General features: G+C 43.4%; 1 protein-coding gene across 10 annotated transcripts in view; it reads left to right on the plus strand.

Annotated features, from left to right (window-relative positions):
- Positions 1-16,422, plus strand: part of LOC311524671 (protocadherin alpha-C2-like) — a gene marked incomplete at its 5' end in the record, with an annotated part of 339,113 nt that overhangs the window by 99,622 nt on the left and 223,069 nt on the right. The window contains one exon of one of the 10 annotated variants that reach the window (XM_084636021.1): positions 638-3,149. The exons of the other annotated variants lie outside the window; for them this stretch is intronic. Within the exon in view, the coding sequence (XP_084492147.1) occupies positions 774-3,149 (2,376 nt within the window). Of the gene's footprint in view, positions 1-637; positions 3,150-16,422 lie in introns of those variants that run through there. 10 annotated transcript variants of the gene reach the window in all.

Genomic DNA, 16,422 nt, shown 5'->3' on the forward strand with positions numbered 1-16,422 from the left:
TCTTGAACCAACAATTTCCTGGTTTCAGTAGGAGACCTATCAGGTCATGAATATATAAACTTCACATATGAAGACATCTGTTCATAGTTGAGATATCTGGGAATTATTTTCCACTTCCAGCAAAGTTTACTACATTTTATATTTCAACATTTTGCCATTATAAAAAAGAGGGGACATGGTTGTTAATAGCAACCATTATCAGGTAATTATGAGTATGTGTTTCTTTGCGAATAAGGGCGGGGTGACCGTCATATATTTATGGTGTCAATGGTAATTTTAAAAAGGAATTCATCTGTTTCAGATTTGAATATAGAGACAATATATACCAAATTTACAAAATATTCAAGGTAAATAAAAATAGGACAAAATAGAAGGCGTTTATTTCAATAGCAGGCTAATGATAAAAAGAACTAGTGCAACATAGCAAGTGGTATAGTTAATGAGTCAGTAAAATATAAGAAACATTTCTGAATCAAGAAAAATAGTTATTGAGATTTAAAAAAATTGAAAGGCATGATTTGCAATTGTACTTACACATTTAGTCACAAGGTGTCGCTGTCGCCTAAAGAGACATTTCAGAAAGAAACAAACACAGAGCTCCTCCCCCAGAAGCCCTGAAAATCCTGCCCCTCAGCGCGTCAGGCGGGCTCCCGGACGTGTCGGGCCTGGATTAAATTAAACTGCTTTCAAAGGGCATCTTCCTTATTCACTGGACTCTGCGGTTCCTTCAGTTAAATCGCTGATTCATAAACCGACACCGCCCAGTGTCCGCGATGGCTGTTCTCCGGCGAGACTCCCTGGGAACCGGGCAGCTGCTGCGGCTGGTTCTGCTACACACGGCCTGGGAGGTGGGCAGCGGCCAGGTCCGTTATTCTCTGCTGGAGGAATCCAAACACGGCACCTTTGTGGGCCGCCTGGCCCAGGACCTGGGGCTGGAGGTGTCGGAGCTGGTGCCTCGGATGTTCCGGATGGTCTCCAAAGGCAGGGGAGACTATTTTGAGGTAAATTTGCAGAGCGGCGTTTTGTTTGTTAAGTCGCCAGTAGACAGGGAAGAGGTGTGCGGCCAGAGCCCCCTGTGCGCCATTGACCTGGAGGTGATAGTGGACAAACCCCTGAGGATATTTCACGTGGAAGTGGAGATACAGGATATAAATGACAATGCTCCTGTGTTCCCTGTAAATGAAAAGTATCTCAGTATTGCAGAATCGAGACTGCCAGACTCACGTTTCCCACTAGAGGGCGCGTTTGACGCAGATATTGGCACAAACTCTCTGCTAACCTATAAACTGAGCTCAAGTGAACATTTCACATTCAATGTTAAATCAAACGATGACAACAAGAAATCCTTAGTGCTGGTGCTAAAGAAATCTCTGGATAGAGAGGAGACTCCTGAGCATAATTTATTACTCACGGCCACAGATGGGGGCAAACCGGAGCTGAGGGGCACAATTCAGCTGGTGATCACTGTGCTGGATGCCAATGACAACGCGCCTGTATTTAATCAGTCTGTTTACAAGATTCGATTGTTCGAAAATGCAGCTAATGGGACATTAGTCATCAAACTCAACGCCACCGATTTGGATGAAGGAAGTAATAAAGAGGTTTCATATACTTTTAGCAGTTTCGTTCCTCCCACTGGAGGAGATATGTTTAGTTTAGATCTAAATACAGGAGAGGTCAGAGTCAAAAGCCGTTTGGATTTCGAAGAAATTAATGTATATGACATTCAAGTTGAGGCAAAAGATAAAGGTAATCCTCCTTTGTCAGGACACTGCAATATTGAGTTAGAGGTTTTGGACGTGAACGATAACACCCCTGAGCTGGCCGTGACTTCTCTTTCCCTGCCGGTGCCGGAGGACGCTCCCCCGGGGACAGTGGTGGCTCTTATTAGCGTCTCCGACCGGGACTCGGGAGACAACGGCAAAGTCACCTGCTCCATCCCCCCGGACCTGCCCTTTCAGCTCGTCTCCACCTTTAAGAATTATCACTCGCTGGTGCTGGCGGAGGCCGTGGATCGGGAGCGAGTGTCTGAATATAAGATCCTGGTGACAGCCAGAGACGAAGGGGCCCCGTCTCTCTCGGCCAGCAGCAGCATTTTGGTGCCAATCGCGGATGTGAACGATAACGCCCCTGCTTTCCCTCAGCCCGTGTACACGGTGTTTGTGAAGGAAAACAACCGTCCCGGGGCCCATCTCTTGAGCGTGTCGGCGTCGGACCCGGACGTGCGGGAAAACGCCTTTGTGAGCTACTCGGTGGTGGAGCGCAGTGTGGGAGAGCAGCAGCCCGTGTCCAGCTACATCTCGGTGCACTCGGAGAGCGGGCACATCTATGGGCTGCAGCCCTTTGACTACGAGGAGCTGCAAGCGCTGCAGTTCCAGGTGAGCGCGAGGGACGCCGGGTTCCCCTCCTTGTGCGGGAACGTGACTGTGCAGCTCTTCGTCCTGGATGAAAATGACAACGCGCCGGCAGTTTCCCCGCCTGGCTCCGGCCGCGGCTCGCCAGGGCCCGAGCTGGTTCCGCTGTCGGCCGGCGCAGGGCACGTGGTGGGCAAGGTCCGAGCGGTGGATGCGGATTCCGGTTACAACGCGTGGCTTCGCTACGAAGTGCAGGAGGCCGGGGCTGCGGGGCCTTTCCGGGTGGGTGTGTACAGCGGGGAGATCAGCACCACGCGGGCCTTGGAGGAGGCGGACGGCCCCAGCCAGAGGCTCGTGATCCTGGTGAAGGACCATGGGGAGCCGGCGCTGTCAGCGACAGCCACGGTCAGCCTGTCCCTGGTGGAGAGTCCGCAGGCTGTGAAATGGGACTCGAGGCAAAGGGTCGGGAGCGAAGGGCCCTTGGTTGACCTGAACGTGTCTTTAATGATCGCGATTTGCTCGTTGTCCGGGCTGTTTGTGTTGGTGATTATCGTGTACGTTGGCCTGAGATGCCACCGGGGTCCGGAAGTGATGTGCGGTCCTGGGAAAGCCACCGTGGTGTTCTCTAGCGAGGTGGGGAGTTGGTCCTATTCGCAGCGCCAGAGCCGGAACCTGTGTGTCGGGGAAGGCACCGCCAAGAATGACCTGATGGTTTTCAGCCCCAACGTCCCTCACTTTGCCGAGAACCGGGAGATGGAGAAACAGCTAGTGATGGCGTCCAATGTCTGTGGAACGGTTAGTGATATCCTCTTGTTTTAGAAGGATTACAACTTCCTTTTATAACAGATATTTACAGCCATTTTAATAATTAATTGTCTCATTTGACGCTTTGTAAAATAGTAACAATAGTAATAATTTGATATGAATCGTCTGTTTTTTATCGGTTTCTTCCACTACTATTAAAAGTGTTGATTGCAAACACAGAAATAATAGAATTGGGATAGAATTATTTTCTATGCATTAAAATCTTATGTTACAATAATATTGTTTTCGATGTAGTTTTAGTTATTTTATAGAGTAAGTATTAGGGTTTGCACTTTGAGGGTCGTCCAAAATAACTTTATTTGCTTGGGCAATTATTGTAGAAATTGCTAGTTTATCTTTCAATTCTCATTAGTTATGACCATTGATAGCCCTACTCTTTACTTAAAGAAATAAAACTTTTCACTTAGATAGCGAAATCTATCTGAAGATGCCGAACTACTTTAGAAAAATGTTAATTAAGGTTCTGTGATGAAGCCTGCCAAAAGCCCTGTGAGTTAGATACGACTGTCCCCATTTGTAGGTGAGATATTCTTATAGAGAAGCGAAGTAAGTTGCCCATGGTCATACCAGAAGTGTGTGACTGAGGAGGGGATAGAAACCCGACCTCCTACTTCCCACCCTTCCCTCCTTAATCACAAGGGTGTCTGTCCGACTCTCTTTAAAATCGGAGAAAAAAACTTACCTTGTCTCCACTGTGAAAAGAATGGGCACAAGATCATTGTGTCTTTGGGTCTCTTCTTGAAACTGGATTATTTTATTTGTCCATTATTTTAATCTTCATATGGGAGTATAATTCATTTTTCCCCATAATGCAGCATGGAAATGGGCTTACAAGACTTGGAAATAATTATTATTCTTAATTATTATTGTTCTTCCTTGAGCCCTAAAATGGTCTGTTATACATTGTAACTAAAATAGTAGTTCACTGAAGCTCTGCCAGACACAGAAATATCTAATTAAACACTCCTTTTAAAACTTAATTTTAAAATTAGAAGTCTTTGCTGAGAAGAAATATCAATAAATTTTTTGTATTAAGAATGAAGTGCTATTCATACTAAATACTGGTTTGTAATAACTACCCTTCACTCAAGAAAGACTCAAGAACTACTCTTCACTCAAGGTGCCTTCCTTCATATATGATGAATGATTTTATATTATTTTAAATATATTGCCCTATTAATAGTAAAACAGACTGCCATCCCTTTGGAAGCAAAAATGTTAATCTACTCCCTCCTAGTGACAGAAACTAACTTTATGGAGAGGAGGGAGCAGCTTGTCAAAAGTAGGTGTAAACATTGTGTACTGCCATGGAATCTTTTACTTGGATTTTATTTCACTCTTGAACATCGATTTGTATGAGAATTGTTATTAATCATAACTTAATTGTAGGAAAGTATATTATTACCTTTACCTTATTTTCTCTGATACTGCAAAAGTTGCTTGCAGATGCTAGTTTCCAAGTTTTAACTTTGTTTTCCAATATTGGATTATAGAATATAAGAAAAATTAAAATTGTAGTATTTCTCAGAAAATTCCCTTAAATTATAGATTTCCTGGTCCCCTTTTCTAACAAAAGACTGTGGACAATAAAAATGTTATTTAAAACAGGTGTAAAATTTAGTAATTTTTATATTCAAGTTGACAGAATTGCAAATTGGAAAAGAAAGAAAATAAATATAAAATAATAAGGAAGAAAATGTTTTTAGACATTTTCCAGATTTGGTCACATGATAAGATAGGTCCCATTCCCCCCTTAAACAGTAAGGATGCCAGACAGGATGGGAATTGTCTCTATCTGACAACAACATGAAAATGGAATATGGGCATGCTGAAGAGGACACAGATAGCCCTTTCCACTTCCCATGCTAAAGAGGGGAGCTATTAGTTTCTCCAGGTGTTTCCTGCTTGAGATAGGAACTGTCAGCTATGCATACTTTCCTCTCAATAGGAGGAGATAGGAGTTGGCCCTGGCTTTTTCCACTTGATGGAGCCATTTTGCTGTAATGTATTACTTAGGCATATAAAGGGCATATCCCTGTATTACTTGTGTGTCCAAAACTTCCAGTGATTTTAACTGAGAGAGACAAGGTGGGTGGGGTAGTATCTTGAGCTCCGTGAAGGTCTTCTTCAGGTCTGTGGAGGTCTGTGGAGCTCAGTCCAACAAAAGGTTTGTCTCTCATATCCTCGGAGCAGCACCACTACAACAACCCTGCAGACAATGATTTCAATGGGAGCTGTAGACATACTAGGACTGAAGTTCAATGCACTAAGATTTCACAACATAACCCTCCGCCCCACATCAGCATGATAATAAAAGTGATCTCTAGTGACATCATCAGTGAAAACAGTGCCCTCAGGTGAAAACAGTTTCTTCAGTTGTGCAGAATGTGCCAATGGCCTACTAGATGATCTAATAACTTGTCCTGGAGTCGGACTATGGTTAATTGCTCTCATATCCCTTGATTGCTCTCTTATCTTGATTCTTCATCACAGGTCACCTTGGTATAGAGATGGCTTGTGACACTTAGATATCACAGTGATACCTTTTTTAGAAACAGTACTATAGACAGATAGAAGAAGAGATAGATCAGAAAGGTAAATGGCTAGAGTGAAGGCAGCAGAAATAGCAATCTCAGCTGGACAAACTATGATAAACAGTTTAAATCTTACTCTATGATGGTGTGGGAAATAAGACAGGCCTTCTTCACTTGTATCAGAGCATCCTCAGTGTTCTGATCAGTGGAAGTGCTCTGGGAGGAGAACAGCCTGGTAAGTTCAGGCTAGCTTCATAGATATTATCAAGTGCTTTCAGACTAAGCTTGGCTTTTGTATGAGCAGAACCATTGGAGACAAGGTTGAGGGTGCAGCAATGGGTGGTTTCTTTTTGTGTGTGTTTTCTTTCTGTTCATTCATTCATTCATTCATTCATTCATTCATTCATTCTTTTGTTCTTTCATTCTTTCTTTCTCATCTGGTGTCACTTATTCAGGTTCTAGATGTACTCAGAGAGCATTGGGTTACTCATCTGTGAACGGGGTCCTTGTTACTCTTAGTTGATGGAGGATGGGTTTCATTATTGGTGGGTATTTTCATTATTGGTGGGTATTGGTGGGTATTTTATTTTACCTTAGGAAAGGTAGGATGCCAGCTTCTTCTAGAAAGCAATTGTTAGGCTTCTGGTCAGGATGCCATTGCTTGATGACGATAATCACATTTATTATTTGCCTTCACTAATTGCCCTTTTACTGGTACATGGTGTCTGGAGTGGTTCATGACCAACCTCAGGGGAGACTTTAAAAAGCAGGGCAGACACCCCAAACTGGTTGTGTATTCTATCATTATATTTCAGCAACCCAATAACATTCATTTTTACTTGAGGTGCATTATTAATATTTTACACTAAATGTAATGCTTAACAGCTAAAATAGACGCTTACAATTTTTATGAGAGGGTGTTTCATCCCCTGATGTTGCTAGTTATTCCCCATCACCTTGTACATGTTGGTTTAATTAAAAGATCTTTATTATGTACTATCATTCTGACCTTATCTTTTAGAAGGTCTTAGTGGGTCACAACTGAGGATGCCAAACTCAGGACAAACTGCTGAGAAATAGGGCAGATACACCCCAAGACTGGTGGCTAATCCCCCATAGGATATACCAAACCAGCAACAAAAGTAAACTTCTTTTTACCACACTGGCTAACAAGAAGTCATAAAAGCAGTTTCCTTAGGCATTCCAGTCCTTGTATTACCACTGAAAATACAAGACTTAGAGATGACAGGTTCTTTAAAACCAATCTCTTCAAATAAAAGGTTATTCTGATCCCAAAGGACCAGCCACACACCCAGGTCAATATATAACTTAGATCTTACCCAAAAATCATGCTGATACCAATCATTTAGTATCTAAAATCTAAAGGTTTATTCATAAAAAGAAAGAAAGAAAGGTCAGAGTTAAAACTGGTTAAAGGAATCAAATACATACAGCAATTGCAAAGTTCTGGGTTCAGGCTTGTAGCAGTGAAGGAATAAATTGCTGGCTTAAGACACGTCTCTGGTTGCTTCCAAATCATTGGAAGGTCCTCAGTCCATTGGTTAGAATGCTCCCATTAGTATCATCCAGAGGCTGGAGCAGGATAGATGCAAAATTGAGGGGTTCCTAGGGCCATTTATATCCTCTGCCATGTGGAGGGGAACACATTGATTTAAACAAAAACCTCAGCACAGGTAGTGGAGAATCACAGGTGACCAGATAGTGTTTGGAGTCACATGGGCAAGATACATGTTCATGCCCAATTTTGCTCAGTCATTGCAGGAAGCCATTACCTATATTCCAGGCAGCAGGTTCACAGGACAGTCCACTCAGCATAGATGGGCATCTCCCATGGTCCATTGTGAATTAAGTGTCTTTTTCATGGGCCACTGATTTTGAATAGTCCCTCCAAGATGTGCTGGCTAACTACTTTGTGGGTGTTACCCAGGAGCAAACATTTGAAATCCAGGTATACAGCCAATATTTATAACTTCAAATACAAAAATGATACATGCCTACCAATAGCATAATCATAACCAGCAAATCATAACCTTTTCATGGACACCGCACTTGACAACCTTTGTACAAGATTTGTTGCAAATATATAACAGAGGTTGTAACAATGATCTATATGGTCAAATTTTAATCAGGTAACGTCACAAGGAGTCAGTGTGTTTCTGTTGTTCTTAGGGAATGTTTTTGTACCATTCTTGATATCGGGATTTTTCTGGTACCACTTGATTTCGGGATGTGTTTGCATGAGTACTCTGTGCCTAGCACTTTTTAGGAATGTGTATTTCTGCTATATAAGTCCTATTCTTGCCTGATTCTGTGAGCGGGTCCGGCCTCTTGCTCACAGCTTGTCTTTATATCAGTCTGTATAACAGTCTTTATATCAGCAAAACTTTGATTACTACTTTATATCAGTAAAGCTTTGATTACTACTTTAGCCTAGGCCTCAGGCCTCATACCAGTCCTCTGATACAAGATTGTATGTCTCAGGCTCTCTTCCTACTACATAGTCTAAATACAAAACATGTCCTTACAAGTCTAACATCTATCTTGAATAGTACTCAGGTACAGGAGAAATGGTCTGGTTTCCAGCTATGAATTTGTCAGTGCTCAGCTGATGCCTACAGCCTTAGCAAGAGCTGGCACCTGGTCTATCATCATCACACATGGAATACTTCTGGGGGAATTCTGTGCCACTGTGAACGCACAGAATTCATGTGTCCTGCAGAATTTTTTTCTCTGCAGAAAATGCATTCTGGCCGAGGAGTGCTGCCATTCCATCTTTCACACACCAGAGGCCGCTGTGGTGCCATGACAGCTAGCAGCATGAATGCAGCTGGCTGTTCTGGTGCCATAGCGGACTCTGGTGGACAAAAGGTAGAACTGCAGTTCTTCTGGAGCAGAATATATTTTCTGTGGGGAAAAAAATTCTGTACGTGCACAGTGGCACAGCATTTTCCCAGGAGCAGAAGTTCATCATAGCACCCTGCCTGCGGAGCCAAGTTAGGACAGACAGATTGGGCACACAGGACTGCTGGGGTATGAGTATCACAGACTGGGATTCAGAATAGCTAGTGGGAGAGGGACAGAGTGGAGTGTGGGCTCAGGAGCTAGTGGTGTGACAGCATTGATCCAGGGGTTGAATGGGAATGGGGGTGCAAGGCTACATGGGAACAGGGACGGGGGGCTGCAGGGACACATGGGGATGGGGGAGCAGGCTGCAGAGACCCACGAGGGTGTAGGGACAGTGGCAAATGTGCCTGAGTGAATGGGAGAGACTTAGTATCAGCCAGCGTCTGCATGGGGGAAGCTCACCAACTCCCTAACAATCCCGCCTCTTCCTCCCCCCCAAAACCATATTCCATATTTTTCCGACCTACACCCAACAACCCTCCAGGCTCCTTCCCTCTTCCTCAGCTTCTCTGTTACCCCTAACTCCTCCAAGCCTTTACACTGCTTCTGACAGGTGCAGGAGATACAGTTCTGTATTGTAATTTAAATGAATTACTTAAAGTTCTGTATTAATATGCATAGTAAGGAATCTATTTGTCAAAAAGAAATTACCAGAATCTTTTTTTGTCTGTATTGTTACAGACATTCTTGCTGACAGATATTTTGAAATGAATTACCAAAATATTTGAAATTGGCATGATTATATTGTGTTATTTTGACAAATAAAATATGCAGAATTTTAAAGTATTGTGCACAGAATTTTTAATGTTTTGGCACAGAATTCTCCTAGGAGTAATGGAAATACTTTTTCACTCAGTGTGTTATTAGACTGTGAGACTTGTTGCTACAGGATGTTGCTGAGGCCAAGAATTTAGCAAGACACAAAGATGGATTGGACTTCAAGGCAGATAACAAAAATAAACAGAATAATAATAGTTAATGTTAAAAAGTTTTTGAAGGCATATAAAATCTCCTGCTTCAGGGTTTAAGACAATTTCTAAGGTTGGGGATTAAGATGATAAATTTATGGAGGACAAGTTATCCCATCTCTTCCTATTGTCTGGTTTCTTTCACTTTTCTCTGAAGCATTTGTTATTGGCCCTGTCAGAGACAGAATACTAGACAGGTCTGATCCAGAATTACATTTTTTATGTTCCTGTGATCCAGATTTTCTTGACCCCCCCAATAATAGCTTTAGACTTGGGTATGGTAAAGATACTGTATTGATCTTGTATATCAGTCCTCTCCAGCAATGGATAAAGATCAAGTGTCCATGTTGATTATTTTAGACAATTCTATCAGCTGCCTTTGAAAGTCTTGACAATAAGATAATTGACATGGCTGTTGACACTGGCCAGGTTGGAGAGAGAGTTGGATTTGGTTGACTTAATTCCTTTTTCTGTGGAAGGATTTTGCATTGGGTGGTTTCTTATCAGCCCAAGGGAACTCATGTGGATTATTACTTGTATCCTTCCTTTTCAATGTGTACACGAAGCTGTTAGGGAACATAGTGAGGCAGTTTCACCTGTGTGTGTCTTCAGATGGTTTAGTTGCTAGGTGTTCTAATGCTTGGGTAACATTCAGATTATTCTGGTTGGATGGGAGAAATAATTGGAAGAAATGGCAGAAGTAGTGTCCTTTTTCTAAGATTAGAGTGTTGGATCATTTTTTGTTTCTGTGATTCATAGATTTTAGTTTCTATAGAATGGTTTAGTCCACAGTTTCTGTGGAATCTTCAGGTGCTTCTAGAAATCTAGATAGCAGTGGCTCAGAGTGGGTTTTGCCATTTATCCTTGGCCAGGAAGTTGCACCCTTTTATTTTGGATGTGGTCTTCATCACAATAATCCATGCTTTTGTTGTTTCCATATTGGATTCCTGCAATTCTTTCTACATTGGGTAACATCTGAAATACACAGAAATATCAGTTATTGCAGAAAATGGATGCCTGCTTGATGGTGCTTCTCACAGAGTGTGTATTATACTCATTCTGCATAAATTGTATTAGTTTGCACTTTGCAGCTTAAGTCTGTGTGCAATTTAGGTTGTTGAATGTAGCCTATTCAGGTCTAAATATTTTGTTTCTTATGTATCTCAGGGACTGCCTCTCTCCTTGTACAATCAGAAGTGAAGTCAGATTGCCTGTCTGCTCCACTGAGATCAGCTGAGGTATCTGAGCTAATAGGATCCTAATTAAAATGGGGAGGGGACTGGAAGCCAGATATTTTTCACTGACTGACAGTTGAATGTAGTTTTGGTCATTGGAAGGGTCGCTGAGTTGTTTACTCACAAGACTGGGTCTCACTGAGAAAAATATACCAATGGTTGTAGCTGCCTGCTGTGTCCTGCATAATATCTGTGAAGCCAAGGGGGGAAAGATTCCACCAGGTGGAGAGCAGAGATAGCTGTCTACTGAATTTGAACAGCCAGAGACAAAGGCTATTAGAAGAGCTCAACATAGAGCTATATGGCTCAGGGATGCTTTAACAATGAGCCAGAATAGTGTGTATTGTTGTAGTGTGCTCTACCTGGCACTGCTCTTTTGTGGCGTGGTAGGAATTGTGTGGTGATTGCTGTACATGTAGGAACATAACATTGTTGATGCACCTATTAATTTAGTTTGTGACTGATCCTCTGAGTTTTATGACACTATATAGGAACAGGTAATTGGTTGCTCTCAGAACTGCTCAGCACTCCCTCAGGCATGTTGCGAAGTAATAAAGGAGAATAATGTTCCAAATAATATAATTTTATTCTGTAACAAAATCAGTGAAAAACTCTGTGCAAATTTAAAACAAATACTTTAAAAACATGATAAAACAATAAATTCAGAGAACAGCACTTTTGAAAGGGCAAGAACATTTGTGTCCACTTTAGTTACACATACACCAACTGTGGCTTTCACGGATCAGTGTATGTGAAGCTCTGATTGTCTTTAATGTCCCCCAGGATGGAGTGGTAGGGGTAGAGTTGCAGCGAGTGGTGTCCTGTGGAATGTTCAGGGGATGTAGGAAGGTGCTGTCATGGAGTTCTCCATGGACTGCACAGGGAGACGAGCCTGGGATTATTGAATGTATAGGTCCCCAGGAGACTGCAGCATCTGTGTTTGCTGCTGGAGAAGACCCATTATGTCCTGATACATCTCCCTCTCCTTTTCCTGCACCTTTCTCCCCTCCACTCTTTCCTTCCTACCTTTCTTATAGTTTTAATCAGTGAGGAACGGACAGTGTTGTCCTGGTATCTAGCTTGTAAATATAAAGTCAACTCTCATAGTTAATATCTCACAGAACTATGATGCTGGTTAAGGATGGGAGTGAATTTCTGACATCTCCATTTACTAACAAATATTTCCTCCATGATAAATATGTGAGATTATGGTACCAGTAGAGGACCTGTTGGAGTGAAATTGGCAGAAGAAATATTCTTTTTAAAATTGTTGTTTCAAAATTAAGTTTAACAGTTGATTTACTTATGTATCTGACTGGGAGGTAAGAAAATGTAAATATTATTATATGAATATAAAAATTTACACAGTAAACAATCAGTTGTTAGTCATTCCCAAAACAATGAAAATCTATCTCACTGCCCAATGCATTGATGTAAAATAAGTAAAAATAGTGTAAAGAAATTTTGTTAGCAGAGTAGTGAAAGATGAAAGGAAGTCCTGATTAAGGTAAAAGATATATGGGGAAAAATCTTCACTGTTGTGTTTACACATTCTGTCACAAGGTGTCGCTGATGTCTAAAGAGACTTTTCAACAGGAAAGAAACACACAGCTCCTCCCACAGAAGACTGGAAAACCCTGCCTATCGCGTCAGGAGGGCTCCCGGATGTGAGAGGAGTGGATTAAATAAACTGTTTTCAAAGGTCTCTCACCCCGCCATTCACTGGACTCTGCCGTTCGCTCAGTTAAAAAACTGATTTCTAAACCCGCGCCCCGCGTCCGCGATGGCTCTTCTCTGGCGAGACTCCCTGGGAACCGGGCAGCTGCTGCGGCTGGTTCTGCTACACACGGCCTGGGAGGTGGGCAGCGGCCAGGTCCGTTATTCTCTGCCGGAGGAATCCAAACACGGCACCTTTGTGGGCCGCCTGGCCCAGGACCTGGGGCTGGAGGTGTCGGAGCTGTTGCCTCGGATGTTCCGGATGGTCTCCAAAGGCAGGGGAGACTATTTTGAGGTAAATTTGCAGAGCGGCGTTTTGTTTGTTAATTCGCGAATAGACAGGGAAGAGGTGTGCGGCCAGAGCCCCCTGTGCGCCATTGACTTGGAGGTGATAGTGGACAAACCCCTGAGGATATTTCACGTGGAAGTGGAGATACAGGATATAAATGACAATGCTCCTGTGTTCCCTGTAAATGAACAAAACCTGAGTATAGCAGAATCACTGACGGTTCCAGGTTCGCGTTTCCCACTAGAGGGCGCGTCTGACGCAGATATTGGTATAAACTCGCTGCTAACCTATAAACTCAGCCCAAGCGAAAATTTCATTGTAGAGGAGAAAACGAAGGAGAAAAGTAAATCTTTGGTCCTTGTGTTAAAGAAACCTCTTGATAGAGAGGACATCCCCGCGCATCATTTATTGCTCACCGCTATTGATGGGGGCAAGCCGGAGCTCACCGGCACAGTTCAGCTAGTGATCATTGTGCTGGATGCCAATGACAACGCGCCCATATTTAATCAATCCGTTTATCAAATCAAATTATTGGAAAATGCAGCTAACGGGACTTTAGTCATAAAACTCAACGCCACTGACATGGATGAGGGCATTAATAAGAATATTTCCTATTCGTTTACCAGTCATATTCCTCAAAACATAAGAAAAGTTTTCAGGATAGAACAAAATACTGGAGAAATCAGGGTTAAAGGAAATATAGATTTTGAAGATATTAATCTGTTTGAAATTCAAGTTGAGGCAAAGGATAAAGGGAATCCCCCGTTAGGGGGACACTGTAAAGTTATGATAGACATTTTAGACGTGAACGATAACGCCCCTGAGCTGGCCCTGACTTCCATTTTCCTGCCGGTGCCGGAGGACGCTCCCTTGGGGACAGTGGTGGCTCTTATTAGCGTCTCCGACCGGGACTCGGGAGACAACGGCAAAGTCACCTGCTCCATCCCCCCGGACCTGCCCTTTCAGCTCGTCTCCACCTTTAAGAATTATCACTCGCTGGTGCTGGCGGAAGCCGTGGATCGGGAGCGAGTGTCTGAATATAAGATCCTGGTGACAGCCAGAGACGAAGGGGCCCCGTCTCTCTCGGCCAGCAGCAGCATTTTGGTGCCAATCGCGGATGTGAACGATAACGCCCCTGCTTTCCCTCAGCCCGTGTACACGGTGTTTGTGAAGGAAAACAACCGTCCCGGGGCCCATCTCTTGAGCGTGTCGGCGTCGGACCCGGACCTGCGGGAAAACGCGTTTGTGAGCTACTCGGTGGTGGAGCGCAGTGTGGGAGAGCAGCAGCCCGTGTCGAGCTACATCTCGGTGCACTCGGAGAGCGGGCACATCTATGGGCTGCAGCCCTTTGACTACGAGGAGCTGCAAGCGCTGCAGTTCCAGGTGAGCGCGAGGGACGCCGGGTTCCCCTCCTTGTGCGGGAACGTGACTGTGCAGCTCTTCGTCCTGGATGAAAATGACAACGCGCCGGCAGTTTCCCCGCCTGGCTCCGGCCGCGGCTCGCCAGGGCCCGAGCTGGTTCCGCTGTCGGCCGGCGCAGGGCACGTGGTGGGCAAGGTCCGAGCGGTGGATGCGGATTCCGGCTACAACGCGTGGCTTCGCTACGAAGTGCAGGAGGCCGGGGCTGCGGGGCCTTTCCGGGTGGGTGTGTACAGCGGGGAGATCAGCACCACGCGGGCCTTGGAGGAGGCGGACGGCCCCAGCCAGAGGCTCGTGATCCTGGTGAAGGACCATGGGGAGCCGGCGCTGTCAGCGACAGCCACGGTCAGCCTGTCCCTGGTGGAGAGTCCGCAGGCTGTGAAATGGGACTCGAGGCAAAGGGTCGGGAGCGAAGGGCCCTTAGTTGACCTGAACATGTCTTTAATGATCGCCATTTGCTCGGTGTCCGGGCTGTTTGTGTTGGTGATTGTCGTGTATGTTGGCCTGAGATGCCATCCGGGTCCGGAAGTGATGTGCGGTCCTGGGAAAGCCACCGTGGTGTTCTCGAGCGAAGTGGGGAGTTGGTCCTATTCGCAGCGCCAGAGCCGGAACCTGTGTGTCGGGGAAGGCACCGCCAAGAATGACCTGATGGTTTTCAGCCCCAACTTTCCTAACTTTGCAGAGAACGGGGAGAAGGAGACGCCCAAACTATGTGGCACGGTTGGTTAAATAATATTTCCCTCCACAATGCATTGTTTCCTGTGTCTCACTGAAGTTTATTGTTAAGTAGTTCGTAGTGATTCCCTAATGGATTTATATATTTTTTAAAAATGCACGTTTGAATGACGAATAATTAATCTTTTTAGCGATCCAGCTTTCTGTGTGTTGTTTTTGGGTGGTTACTTCGGATACAGTTTTTGAAACGTAAGTGGTTTTTAGTAGCATTCGAATGAAATTTGAGATATGTCAGTTTGAATGGATACAAGCCAAAGGATATAATATTATACATATAAATTTGCAATTTTATTGGCTATAGTTTGCTCTTTTTTTTAGTAGTACCGTCTGCGCTATTAATTCCATGAGAAACACTTTTTTTATGAAGAAGAAATAAATAGCCATGATCTGGTGGTAGCATCCGTGTTCTTTGTCTGGGGAGTATTCCTCCGAGAATTACTTCCTTATAATTTTTGTTATTGGAGATGGCTTGTTATATGCTTCTTGACTGATAGTTTCCATTGATGATGACGACACCGTGAAGAACAATACTTTGCAATGGTTTAATACGTTCCATCTGAAGAAGCCAAAACATGTTAAAGCATTAGGATGAGTAAAGATGTACCGCTTTATTCCACCTTTATTCACACTGAAACCTTATAATTGAGTCCTAAGCCTTCAAAATTGGGTTGAAGTGGGACAAGACTGGTGAACAGTCTGGGTGCTGGCTCTGAGTTACTCCTCACCATGCCACCGCAATTTATCTGTAATTATCCCCTTCCTTCTGTGGGGAAACTGAGAACCAGAGCAGTGAAGTGACATGTCCAAGGTTACAGAAGGTTTGCAACAGATCCAGAAACACAGTGAAGAGCTCCTGGTTGCCAGTCTTGCTTCTTGCCTAGAAAAGCATCTTTCCTTTCCTTGGATTTCCTCCCATATTTTATTATTCCATTTGTCCCTTATCATTTTCTCTCCTGCTTATTATATGTTATTTGTTCTCTTTTAAATGCAGTTCAGACGTGTTTTACGAATTTTTTTTAGTTTTTATGCTGTTCTTTCCTAGACTATCAACCTAAAGCACTTTAGTATATGACATCTCTTACAAGATTCCAGAGAATCTAGGGAAGCATCCAAATTAATGTCATGATATAACCATATTTTAAAAATTTCTGTTTCTACAGTATTGTTTATGGTTTCAGGATACAGCAGTAGAAACATCTTAGTGAGGAATACCTGGGTGTACCTATTATCAGAAATTTATAGGCTTTTATTTTAGGGCTATTGATTAATTACAGTTAACTCACATGATTAACTCAAAAAAATTAATCGTGATTAATAGCAGTTTTAATTGCACTGTTAAACAAATAGAATACCAATTGAAATTTATTAAATATTTTGATGTTTTTCTACATTTTCATATATATTGTATTCTGTGTTGTAATT

Source organism: Lepidochelys olivacea (genome assembly GCF_965140295.1).
Source record: "Lepidochelys olivacea isolate rLepOli2 genome assembly, chromosome: 8".
NCBI lineage: Eukaryota > Metazoa > Chordata > Testudines > Cheloniidae > Lepidochelys > Lepidochelys olivacea.